At 41.0% G+C, this 10,340-nt stretch overlaps 1 protein-coding gene across 3 annotated transcripts in view; it reads right to left on the reverse strand.

Annotated features, from left to right (window-relative positions):
- The window catches only part of PTCD3 (pentatricopeptide repeat domain 3), a 32,261-nt gene that overhangs the window by 15,948 nt on the left and 5,973 nt on the right, over positions 1-10,340 (reverse strand). For all 3 annotated transcript variants that reach the window (XM_012810995.2, XM_023518781.1, XM_023518782.1), the window contains 4 exons: positions 5,931-5,999; positions 4,575-4,679; positions 3,829-3,952; positions 1,745-1,860 (listed from right to left, as the gene is read on the reverse strand). In XM_012810995.2, the coding sequence (XP_012666449.1) occupies positions 1,745-1,860; positions 3,829-3,952; positions 4,575-4,679; positions 5,931-5,999 (414 nt within the window). The remainder of the gene's footprint in view (positions 1-1,744; positions 1,861-3,828; positions 3,953-4,574; positions 4,680-5,930; positions 6,000-10,340) is intronic.

Genomic DNA, 10,340 nt, shown 5'->3' on the forward strand with positions numbered 1-10,340 from the left:
AGGTGCTGGCTCTGCAGCCTGCTGCCTCAACAACTAGGACTGGAGAGGCAAAAGGTCACCTAGGCTTTAGATGATGCTCTGGAAAGCATGGTGTGACTACAACCCTCAGCCTATGTACTTCAAAAGACTTAAGAGTCTCTGTTTATTAAAAAAATCCACATTCAGTGGGGAAAAATTAGAAAAGATATAATGAAAAACACTCATAATAATCTCATCACTCAGCTACTACCATTTACAAACTGCTTATATTTCTCCAGAAATACCTTTAAATGTTCTTTATACATATGAAAAACAATTTTTGTGCAAATACAGTATGTATTTATTACTACATAGCCTTTTCTCCATTCGTATGATCTTTCCACACCCAAACAGATCTACATTAGTGTTCTCAATAGCTACAAGGCACCCTTTAACCACAATTGCATCTTCTACTATTGAACATCTAGATTATTTACAACATTTTGGCAATTAAGGCATAAATATCCCTTATGAAAAAGTCCATGGCTAGGCACCCATCAGTCAGTGGTTAGGGGACCAGCCACACACAGTGGGGCTGGCAGGTCTGAACCTGGTCTGGTCAGGGCCTGTAGTCCCAGCTACTTGGGAGGCTGAGGCAATAGGATCACTTAAGCCCAAGAGTGGGAAGTTGCTATAAGCTGTGACCCCATAGCACTCTACAGAGGGTGACATAGTGAGACTCTGTCTCAAAAAAAAAAAAAAAGAAAAGAAAAGAAAAAGTCCGTATCTGTTCACCTGATGCAAAGGATTGCTTGGAACCTTACCTCTAGAAGTAAGAGACAGGATACAACTCAACCTACAGGTGGCTTCTGGCACAACACTTTTTGTGTATCCCCCAGCCTAGCATACTACCTCCTCTCTGCCCATGTATGAATGCATTTTTGATGGGGCCTAGGCAATGGAGTCTTTCCCTCAAACATTTTTGATCAAAGCACTGCCTGAAAAGAAGATAGGCAAGGACACAATGTCAGGATCTGCTTCTGACACCACTTGTCAGGGCCCGGGACTGGCCAGGTCTCGGGCCTAGCTTAGGTAGGTTCCGGACGCAGACCGCTAAGCTACCTTGCTCAGGAACAGTTTCTCTTAGGTGCTTGAGGGCTATCTACTTTAGCTGGAGAGAGAAAGAGAGAGTGTGTCTTAGAGAGAGTAAAGCAGTCTTCTTTGAACAGACAGATCTTAGTCTTTAGCAGAGCTTGGTAATCTTCAGCAGAGAGTCGCTGTGCTGGCGTTCTGCAGGCAGGAGAGGAGACAGAGTCAGAGTAAGCATGTCCATGATAGAATGCACATGTTTTTTGACTGCCTGCTCCTCCAGCCTAATATAAGGCTGATCTCGTGCCTCTCAACACCACAGAGGTAGAGACTACCAATTCACCAATGCTCTCATCTCGCGAGCTCTCTCATATTAGTTAGAACTAAATCTCTCTCCATGCCCTTTTCACCAAGGTGTTCCATTACAGGTATTTCTTATAACTCTCACTCCTCCTAGCCATAGGCTATACGGGCTGCTACAACAGAATATTTTTAAGAGAGGAACCAGAGTTAATTCAATTATTAACAATCTTTCTATCCTTCCTGCACCAACTTTTTATTATGGCTATCATAACACATCTCAGTACAAATCTCTTTACCATTACCCTGACACGTGGCATAAGAACCTGTCTCATTTTCACAAAGTATTACTTTTAAAAGAAACTTAAAAAACAAAATTAATGCCAAAAGTAATTACCAATTCCTCTGACTGTTCAGTTTGCTGAAAAGAATAATCAGTGGAGGGCTCTTGGTCACCATAGTAACAAAGTAAATCCAAGAGATTATTTGTCGTTTCAAGAGACACAGTGGTTCCTGTAAGTAAAAAAAAAGGGAAAAGATACCTTTAAACACTAAGAAAGTAAAGCCTGAAAGATTAAAATTTTTTAATTTTTCTATTAGCTATGGCTTAGCTGGTTACACACTTAATCGTCATCTAGCACTTTATCAACTAATGAGCATGTAGTCAACATCAACTTAAACACAGAGTAATGAACACAATCCCTACCAACTGTGCAGTTTAACATGAAAGATTAAAATACAAGATGAAGTTTGACCCTGTGCACACTTACTTTATGTACTTATATCCTTGGGGAAACTATCTCATGGTTTTAATTATCACCTTCAAACTGAACACTCGGCAAAATATCCCCACTCAGTTCCATCGGTCCAAGTCCATTTGGACAAACATATGTAGAATTATTCCATTTAGACTGAGACCTTCGCTAAAATCTTGCCTAAAATATAAGCATAATTGCCCAACTATAGTTGCCTTTTAAAGACTGTTTTGTCAAAATACTATGTTCCCATTCTTGACACTCATTAAAAAGGAAAAAAAAGGCACAAGATGGAGAAAAGTATGAGATGGTACTATTTAAAAGAGAAAAACTACATCTTTCTAATCAAAGCACACTGATAAATAATAAAGCCCATTAGAAAATTTAAAAACAGAGGGAAAGTAGTCTAAGAGGGTACAGGTTATAGAGTGTAACTCACTGGGGTGATACTCTGTCAGAGATGTGAGAAATTACCTATGTTTCCTTTATAAGATTACTATAAAACATCAACTTAGAAAGCATACAATTAAAATGAGTATGTGAAATACCTTAGCAGAGTGTTTGGCACTTACTAGGGGCTTAACGATGAAATTCTATGATCCCTTCTCTGGTTTGTTAGCTCACTATTACTGAGCTATGGTTTCGACATCTGCCTTTACTGAATGCACATACCTACACAACAGAGTGGCTAAAACTAGAAAAAGACAAGCTTTGACAATGAGAATTTTAATGCAGACTCATACCAGATGCTGACCATGTTCAAGAAGCAGAGAGGACAGCTACCTCATCCAGTTATACAACTGATTAATTACTAAGGCTCCACACAGAAATTCTCAAACATAGCTTTCTGCAAGTGTTTCCTGTGTTCAAGTACATACTGAGTAATTCAGTCTAATTTCCATCTCTTCCGTGTTTAGCAGTTTTAGTACCAAACAGCACTCTGGATTCCCCAAAATACAAATAATGCCAGCTGCCTTTGATGTTATTGTATGTACATTCTTGTGACAGCTTATCAGCTGTGCTGTGTAGATGTGTACACCTGAAGGTCCATTACCTCTAATTCAGAGAGCCACATGATTTTAGAGCTACAGAACAATTAGGAGCAAAGCCCCTAATCCCCACTTAGCACTTTTTCCTTTTTAAGTATTTCTTTCTTGTCTATTTGAATACAGTATGTACACATCTAATATTAAATGGGTAAGGTAAGGAAGAACAGCTATATAATCTATCAGCTAATAGCTGTATCAGGATATCTCAATAAACAAAGATGCAATTCTGGCTCAGCACCTGTGCTCACTAGTTAGGGCACCAGCCACATACACGGAGGCTGGTGTGCCTGAACTGCCCAGGGCCAGTTAAAATAAAATGGCAACTGCAACAACAAATAAAAAAATAGCCAGGCTTTGTGGTGGGCGCCTATAGTCCCAACTATTTGGGAGGCTGAGGCATGGAGGCTGCTGTGAGCTGTGATGCCACAGCACTCTACCCAGAGCAAGAGTGAGACTGCCTCAAAAAAAAAAGTGCAATTCTATTTCATCTATAATTTTAAAACGAAGCTAAAGTAGAACATGAACTATTACTTATTCAACTACTGAAAGTATGAACACAGCCATCAAGCTCTAGAGTTAACAGTACTTGTAGCTTTTACTCAAAACTTTCTGGATCATGTAACTGTGGCCCACTTTAAGGTCATGTTCCTAGAGGGGCTTGAATCAAACTCAGTCACCTGCTTGCAAAAGCTGATCAAACATGTCCACGGAGGCTTTGACTTTTTTGAGCTTGATTCGTTCCTTTAGGGCAGCTTCACTTACTTCTTCGATTCGAGGTTCAAAACACTCAGGCATTAAACACTAGGAAAACCAGATGGTTAAGCTACGGCAAGCAGGTAAAGGTGAAGGGGTGACTAAGACAATATTTTTATTACTAACACACCAAGATAAAACATCATTGTTCCACTTCACGTTCTTGCACCAAATACAATTTTAACATGGATATCTTTATAGGGAATCTAACTCAGAAAAATTAAGAAACAACAAAAAAACTTCCCCAATCTTTGAGACAGGAAGACTATTAAAACAGCTATCTTCTAGCTTGACAGGAATATAAAAGCACCCAACATAAATATTTAATCTATATCTGAAGATCCCTATTTCCAACTAAGTTTCCTAATCTCAAGCTGAAGTTACTATTTTTCCCCTCCCAAAAGCATTCTTCCTCTTTACACCAAGAACTGAGGGCAGACTGCCACCCCAACAATGTCACAGAAAGTAAATGGAAAAAATAAGATGAAGGACAAATATACATAAAAGATTAGTATTTTTAACAAATGCAACTTCACACTTCAAAAAACTTTATCCAATACTCAGGATATTCAAATGGATACTTAAATATTAGCCATGAACTCTTGCTTTAATTTACATTTATATAACATTAAGCTAAAAAAAAAAAAAAAATCCAACTCCCTCTCCTTACCGGTATATGTGGTTCAGCTATGTCCTTCTGAAAATATTTTGGATGTGAATTAATAATAAACTTTGCTGCATTCTCCCCAGACTTCTTTGCCAGTAAAAACGAACGCTATAAAAACAAAAAGATTTAGATACAAACTGGTATTTACATGTACTACAGATTCAAAGAACATCAAGGTTATACTTTCAGCATAAATTATTATTCTCTCCTCAGGAAAAGAATCTAACAACACACAAAATCACAATTAGAAGTAAAATTACATGCTAGGTGCAGTGGCTCACACCTGTAATCCTAGCACTTTGAGAGGCTGAGGCAGGACGATCACTTGAGGTCAAGAGTTTAAAATCAGTCTAAGAGTCTGAGCAAGGGCAAGACCAGGCGTTCTCAAACTACGGCCCACGGGCCACATGAGGCCTGCCGGGTGTTTTTGCAGCTGCTGCCTGTCCTGCTTAGTAGCCAATTCGTCCCAGGGCCCGCAGTTCAGCCCTCTAATGGACTGAGGGGCAGTGAACTGGCCTCCTGTTTAAAAAGTTTAAGGACCCCTGGGCAAGACCCTGTCTCTACCAAAAAACAAAAAAAGAAAAGAAAGGAAAGAAAGAAAGAAAAAATTGAGAAAGCATGATGATGTGCACTTGTAGCCCCAGCTACTCCAGAAGCTGAGGCAGGAGGATGACACTAGTTCAGAAGTTCGCAGTTGCAGTAACCTATGATGATGCTGAAGCCTTTAGCCTAGGCAACAGAGCAAGAATCCATCTCCAAAAAAGAAATAAGTCACATAGTTTTAGGTCATGTTTTATATACAGCTTTAAGTATGTATTTCTTTTAAAAAAAAAACCCTTAAAACGAAGCAATGCAATAAAAAAAAAAGCCATAAGTTTATTAAAAATCAAAACCCCTCTCCTTCCTCATAGACAACAGTAGATCTTTTTTTTTTTTTAGAGACAGAGTCTTACTACTTTGTCACCCTCAGTAGAGTGCCATCACGTCACAGCTCACAGCAACCTCCAGTTCTTGGGCTTAGGTGATTCTCTTGCCTCAGCCTCCCAAGTAGCTGGGACTACAGGTGCCTACCACAATGCCTGGCTATTTTTTTTGTTGTTGCAGTTTGCCCAGGGCTGGGTTTGAACCCGCCACCCTCAGTATATGGGGCCAGCGCCCTACTCGCTGAGCACAGGCAGCGCCCAACAGTAGATCTTTTTGATAAAAGTTGTAAAGAATTCACAAAGCCTATCAATTTATCTATCAGTGTCTTAACTCTTAACTTTTCAAAGGTGTTTACAACTATATTGTGTATGTATTCTTTTATACTAACTAGCAAGACAAAAAATAATACCAGAAAAGTTATATGAAAATACTCACAGATTCCACAGAAGACGCTGGAATAAGGTAGGGATCATCTTGAAATGCATAAGGTGCAGCCGTGGTGTCCTGTGGAAGGAAAAAAGATGACCTTATGAGTCTGGGTAATAACAAAAAATTCTAAAAGTAAGTTTTAATTACATATGTAACACACATGCAGAAATATGTATTATATACATGCATACATATTTATATAGATATATATGACAAGATAGACAGAAGGCACATACTAATACATATACTGTACCTTTCAGCTTTGCCACGAGTTGCCTATAATTATGCAAAACTTAATACAAGCAATGGTTCAAACCACTCTACAGCTGCTTAAGATATGAATCTGCTATCACTGATGACCACTGCTGTTTTCAACTATACGTAAGGATCCTCTGAATACTAGTCCTGGAACCAGTATACCAAGACAGATAACCTCCATGGTCACTATCCATCCATGTGTAACTTCATCCAAGAATCCCTCCTCCAAACACGCTTAAGCTTCTCAGGAGAAGTGAACAGCAGCTTCTCCACATCCTGGTGCCCAAGGTTCCATATTACATTTTTTTTTTTTTTTTGAGACAGAGTCTTACAATGTCAGCCTCAGTAGAGTACCTTGGCATCACAGCTCACAGCAACCTGCAATTCTTGGGCTTAAGCAATTCTCTTGCCTCAGCCTACCAAGTAGCTGGGACTACATGCGCCCACCACAACACCCCGCTATTTTTGTTGTTGTAGTTGTCATTGTTGTTTTAGCTGGCCTCGGCTGGGTACGAACCCACCAGCCTCAGTGCATGTGGCTGGCACCATAACCATGTGCTATGAATGCTGAGCCCCAAGGTTCTATACTTCTTAAAGTGTTTTAAAATTGTTCCATAACCTTGAGCATGATCAATTCTTCAGCATGATCAAAGCCCCCACTTAGATCTGCCCCAGAATTACCTCCTCTATACCCTCTACTTGGGCCTTCGAGGGCCTTTGTTCTGCCTTTCTCTTGAATCTCTTCTGACTACCCCCTTGATGTCTTGTCTTACTAAACTGAACTCTGCTGGGGGCAGAGCTTCCCTGAAGCTCTCAGACCTGGAAACTAGAGGCCCTATTTTTTTCTGTCCTAGCTCTCTGCTACCACTTTCCAACCCCCTTCCCTCTAGTCTGCCACACTCCTCAGGTGAGGCTCATTTCATTTGGTTATATTACTCTCTTTTCAAGATGTGGTAGGTATGGAAAGTAAAATCAGAAATAGCAGTTCTAGGCCAATTGTCCTAGACTACTCCCTAATTACAACCAAACTATTATTTGTCTTTGGCTCTGCTTTTCTCCATCACCTCTACTGAAGACACCTGTTGTGACCTCTACTTGTGGTGGCATACTGAACTCCTCTTAATAGATTCATTCTTCCTATCTGCCTCCCAATTTTCTTTTTTTTTTTTTTTTTGAGACAGAGCCTCAAGCTGTCCCCCTGGGCAGAGTGCCGTGGCATTACAGCTCACAGCAACCTCCAACTCCTGGGCTCAAGCAAGTCTCCTGCCTCTGCCTCCTAAGTAGCTGGGACCACAGGGGCCCGCCACAACGCCCAGCTATTTTTTGGTTGCAGCCATCATTGTTGTTTGGCGGGTCCGGGCTGGGGATTTGAACCCGCCACCTTAGGTGTACGTGGCTGGCGCCTTAGCTGGTTGAGCTATAGGCGGCAAGCCCCCAATTTTCCTTTCTCTGTGACTTCCAAGTCCTCCTCCATGGTCTGTAAGAAACAACTTATTAGGCTCAGCGCCTGTGGCTCAAGTGGCTAAGGCGCCAGCCACGTACACCTAAGGTGGTGGGTTTGAATCCAGCCCAGGCCCACCTAACAACAACGGCTGCAACCAAAAAATAGCCGGGCTTTGTGGCAGGTGCCTGTGGTCCCAGCTACTTGGAAGGCTGAGGCAGGAGACTCACTTGAACCCAGGAGTTGGAGGGTCCTGTGAGCTGTGATGCCATGGCACTCTACCCAGGGCGACAGCTTGAGGCTCTGTCTCAAAAAAAAAGAAACAACTTATTAGTCTTCTAGCTCTGTAGCTCCAATGCCTCAAACCAAATTTATCTGAACATTCCTGACACAGCTACTCTCTCCTCTATCACTGGGTGAACGGCACAGACATCTTTTCCCACTGCTTCCATTCAACTCACCTGTCACTGGTGTCAGCCAACTTGGCTCCTTAATATCCCCCACCTACCCTATTTTCTCTTATCCCAACTGCCACTGCATCTTTGTTCAGTTCCTTCCCTATTCATTCATTCAATATCTACTGAGCACCTCACATGTCAGACATTAGTCTACTAGGGAGACTACAAACATCCCTGCCCTCTCACACTGTTTACAATCTAGTGAGAAATAAATCTCTAGGAAATAAAATAACAAATACAAAACTAAGAAGGCATAGCAAATATTAAAGCAGAGGCATATATGCTTGCCTACTGAGAAACTGAGAAACAGCCCGAAGGCCAGGTAGATAGAACAGAATTAGCAAATAACACAGAAACAGATGTGGACAGCAGTAAAGGGGAATATGCAGAGCCTAGAAACCCTGGCATAGACTCCTCTTAATAGATCCATTCTTCCTATCCTATCCTATCCAAAGCTGTTATTCCAATTACAACAATGGGAAGCCACTCCTGAATTCCAAGTAAAGTGATCCAGGGTCACTACAGCTGCTGCACTGAGAAGAGTATAGAGGAGGTTGAGTGGGATAGGACAGTGACTGTTGCAATTAACTTAGGCTAGTAAGGAGAAAATGGTGACCAAGTGATGATGATAAGTGTCTGGAATTTGGAAAGTGAAAAGGCCTGAAACCACTATCTTTAGAAAGTCCTGCTACCAAGGTTGGCCCTCAGCTAGCATCTGGGAACTCAGATTTTAGGAGTGTTCCTACCTTTACTAGAACTGCTAAGAATGGCTCACTGTGCCCCACCTGTTTGTATAGTGTGTGGCTTATGCTGAACACATGCTTTCCTTCTAGGTGTATGGAACTTGGTATATGTAAGCCACAGGATGGCAACAAGACCAGCCTCCCCTAAACTCTGGGCACTGAGTCTATAATGAGTTTTCCCAGTGGAAATTTCACATGTGTTGTCACAACTAATTGCTGGAGGGATTATGCATGTCCTTTGTGACTCCTCTGGGAAAGGACTCTTGGAAGCTCATGCCTAGTTTTATCTCATGTGCTTCTTCCCTTTGCTGACTTTCTTACTGTAATAACTCTTCGCTACGAGTCCTCCTGGCAAATCCCTGAACCTAGGAGTGATCTTGGAGACCCCACCCATGTATATTTTGAGAAATAAGGGCTTTATTAATGTGAAACATGACAGAGGAGCCAATGACGACTCCCAGAATTTTGGCATGAGCAGTCTGAGCAACTGCAATTAATAAAATGGCAAAAAAAAAAAAAAAAGGAGGAGCAAGTGTGGAGGGAAAGGGTTTAACTTTGGGCATACTGAGGTCTTTATCATACTTTCAAGAGGAAAGTTTTCTCATTTTCCACACAGCTGTATTTTTTAACATTTGTCTGATTATGTCACAACGTCTGCTTAAAGTTCTTAACTTTTTATCCAAAGTTCTCATTTGGATAAAAATGAGAACTAGCATGCCATTGATGATCCTGCTCCTCTCTCTGCCCCTCAAGTCCTCCACTTCCACCATACAAAACTACTCCTTCCACGCCTTTGCACACAGTGCTGCCTCTGCTAGGAATGCTTTTCTACTATGGCATCCCTCTTCTCCCCTTCCAGTTATCAACTCTTCTAGAAGTCCTTTCCCAGGTTGGTTGATATATCCCCTTTTCAGTGCTACTTCAGTCTTCCCCTCTAGGAACTATGGAAGGACTACATCTAACTTCTATACCCAGCACAGAGATTGGTAAGCATTGTAAGGGTACAATATGTGATAAGCAACTATGTCTTGGATCTTAATAGCCAAAGCCCAGATAAGTAGATAATTCTACTACAACTTCTCTAACTTAAAGGTGATCCTGGGCTATTCTTACTAAAACATTGAGAACAATCTCAGAGGCCCATTTCGGGTGCCTATTTATGGATAAGTGAGCTGAAAATCTCAATGCTTTTCAAGGGAGGAGATGTGGTATTTAAAAACTCTTCTCCAGAAATAGGTAGAGTATACCAGTGCATTTTTAGCTGGACACCATCTTTAGTAGTTCCATATTCTGATATAGTTTAACATCTACAAGAGAAGAACAATTTTGGATATTTGTGATTCCATCTTTGATGCATTTACCAAAGTTTCAGTGCATCTACTGGCTATAAACTTTATTCTTGAGTTGTCAACATAGCAAATTTCATTTGTTAATAGAGGTGCAGCAATAATAAAATAGCTATTTTTTTTTTTTTTTTTTTTGAGACAGAGCCTCAAGCTGTCCCCCTGGGTAGAGT

This window comes from Otolemur garnettii, unplaced genomic scaffold, assembly GCF_000181295.1.
Source record: "Otolemur garnettii isolate 467f Iridium unplaced genomic scaffold, OtoGar3 scaffold00147, whole genome shotgun sequence".
In the NCBI taxonomy this organism is placed as follows: domain Eukaryota; kingdom Metazoa; phylum Chordata; class Mammalia; order Primates; family Galagidae; genus Otolemur; species Otolemur garnettii.